This window comes from Sander vitreus, chromosome 7 (genome assembly GCF_031162955.1).
Source record: "Sander vitreus isolate 19-12246 chromosome 7, sanVit1, whole genome shotgun sequence".
In the NCBI taxonomy this organism is placed as follows: Eukaryota; Metazoa; Chordata; class Actinopteri; order Perciformes; family Percidae; genus Sander; species Sander vitreus.
This window is the reverse complement of record NC_135861.1, coordinates 1,727,774-1,730,273: the sequence shown is the minus strand read 5'-3', so window position 1 is coordinate 1,730,273 and position 2,500 is coordinate 1,727,774. Positions and strand designations below refer to the sequence as shown.

At 48.7% G+C, this 2,500-nt stretch overlaps 1 protein-coding gene across 1 annotated transcript in view; it reads left to right on the top strand.

Moving 5' to 3' along the window:
• Window positions 1–245: 245 nt before the first annotated feature.
• The window catches only part of grm6a (glutamate receptor, metabotropic 6a), a gene marked incomplete at its 5' end in the record, with an annotated part of 45,098 nt that continues 42,843 nt past the window's right edge, over window positions 246–2,500 (top strand). Inside the window, one exon of the mRNA XM_078253835.1 lies at window positions 246–743. Coding sequence (XP_078109961.1) covers window positions 246–743 — 498 coding nt within the window. The remainder of the gene's footprint in view (window positions 744–2,500) is intronic.

Genomic DNA, 2,500 nt, shown 5'->3' with positions numbered 1-2,500 from the left:
GTTTGAGTGTTTAAAAACTAAATCCGATTCAAATAATCTGTTCCTCTCCTGAAGCCATGGAGGGATTGATTGATTGATTGATTGATTGATTAATGTCTCCCCAGGTGTCCACGGCAGGATGAACAGTCTCCCCTAAACGTCCCCTCAGCATGACATCATCAGGCCCCTCCCCCTCCTCCTCCCTCCCCCCCCACCGCTGTCATCATCCTCATCCTCACGTCTTGTTCTGGATTGGATGGACACCCTGTCCGTCCTCCCTGTGGCCCCGCCTCCTGCTGTCTCTCTGGCTCTGGATTGGTGGACCGCTGGTCCAGGTGAGCGCCTCCCACCAGCACTTCCATCCCCACTCCATAAAGCTGGTCGGAGACATCACTCTGGGGGGGCTGTTCCCCATCCACTCCCGCGGCCCCCACGGCCTTCCCTGCGGCGAGCTGAAGAAGGAGAAGGGCGTCCACCGTATGGAGGCCATGCTGTACGCTCTGGACCAGATCAACAGCGACCCAGAGCTGCTGCCCAACATCACGCTGGGCGCCCGCATCCTCGACACCTGCTCCCGGGACACGTACGCCCTGGAGCAGTCGCTCACCTTCGTACAGGCGCTGATCCAGAAAGACACGTCCGACATCCGCTGCTCCAACGGAGAGCCGCCCATCATCCGCAAACCAGAGAGGGTGGTGGGAGTGATCGGAGCGTCGGCCAGCTCCGTGTCCATCATGGTGGCCAACATCCTCAGGCTGTTTGAGGTAAATACAAGTTATGCAAATTGAAAATAAGAAACACAATTGGTTGCTCATCTCGCATCACCAGCTCTATCTCCACAGCGCTGTGGAGGAAGGTCTGGCTACACTACAGATGCATTCTGGGATAGGAGGGAAAAACACTCTGGGTTGTTTGCATTTATTTCAAATGCTCATATTCTGCTTTTTGGCTTTTCCCCTTCCCTTTATTGTGTTTTATATCTTTTTTGTGCACGTTATAGGTTTACAAAGTGAAAAAGCCCAAAGTCCCCCCCAAAGGGACTTACCATCTCCAACAGAAAACACTGTTCACAAACTGCTCCAAACAGCTCTATTGTAGTCCAGCCTTTACTTCAGAGACAAACGTGGTCACTTTGGAACACACGTTATAATGCTCGCCTAGCTGCTAGCATGGCACGCCCTCATACTCTGCTTCTGACTGGCTAGTAGTCCTTACCTAGGTACTGTCAGGGCACGCCCTCATACTCTGCTTCTGACTGGCTAGTAGTCCTTACCTAGGTACTGTCAGGGCACGCCCTCATACTCTGCTTCTGACTGGCTAGTAGTCCTTACCTAGGTACTGTCAGGGCACGCCCTCATACTCTGCTTCTGACTGGCTAGTAGTCCTTACCTAGGTACTGTCAGGGCACGCCCTCATACTCTGCTTCTGACTGGCTAGTAGTCCTTACCTAGCTACTGTCAGGACACGCCCTCATACTCTGCTTCTGACTGGCTAGTAGTCCTTACCTAGCTACTGTCAGGGCACGCCCTCATACTCTGCTTCTGACTGGCTAGTAGTCCTTACCTAGCTACTGTCAGGACACGCCCTCATACTCTGCTTCTGACTGGCTAGTAGTCCTTACCTAGCTACTGTCAGGGCACGCCCTCATACTCTGCTTCTGACTGGCTAGTAGTCCTTACCTAGGTACTGAGCATGTGCAACTCAGTCTCAGTCTAGCTCAACAAAGATGTTCCAGCAGTGAGAGGTCTCACTCTGTAGCTAAAACAGAGACCTGAACACAGGGTGAAAAGAGGAGCTGCAGCAATGAGCAGTACGACAAAAATATGATGTTTTTTGAAAATGAAACCATGTAAACCTATTCTGGTACAACCTCTAAATATAAGCGACGGGGGTTCTGCTAAATAGTCTCAGGAAGGAACTTGTTCTGGTGGAACATTTGCACCCCGCAGAAGAAATCACCACATACCATATTAAATGAAGTTAACTGTTGACACAATACAGCAACGTGAGATCAGCTGATACATGGTTAAACCTCATTATCTCTTACCAGTGTATCTCTGTGTTTACTTCGTCCACAGCAATCCCACCAATCAGTCCCAAAACCTCCCAGTTAGAGAGGAAATGACCTCAACATATTCTTTTGTAAATCTTTACAATCATTCCCAGAAAGAACCGAGCAGGTCTGACTTGTTGCACCATCCAAAAATTTCTTCAAAACTTTTTCAGCGTGTAGCTCGCTGGCTCAAAGGTCGTTGTCGTTTCCTGAAGAGAACGGAGTTTGAGAACAGAGAGAGGAAGGGGAGGGACATCGAAGTCAGGCAGTTATCCTGGAAATGTATTTCCGTTGATCCAGGCTTATTGGTTGCTCGTTGGTTGTGTTGTACAGCTGTACATTAACAGACAACAGACTCTGTTGTGTTTATATATATATATATATATATATATATATATATATATATATATATATATAAGTGTTGTTGAATGTGGATGTTGGTTCATTTGGTTCTAAATGTTGAGCTGT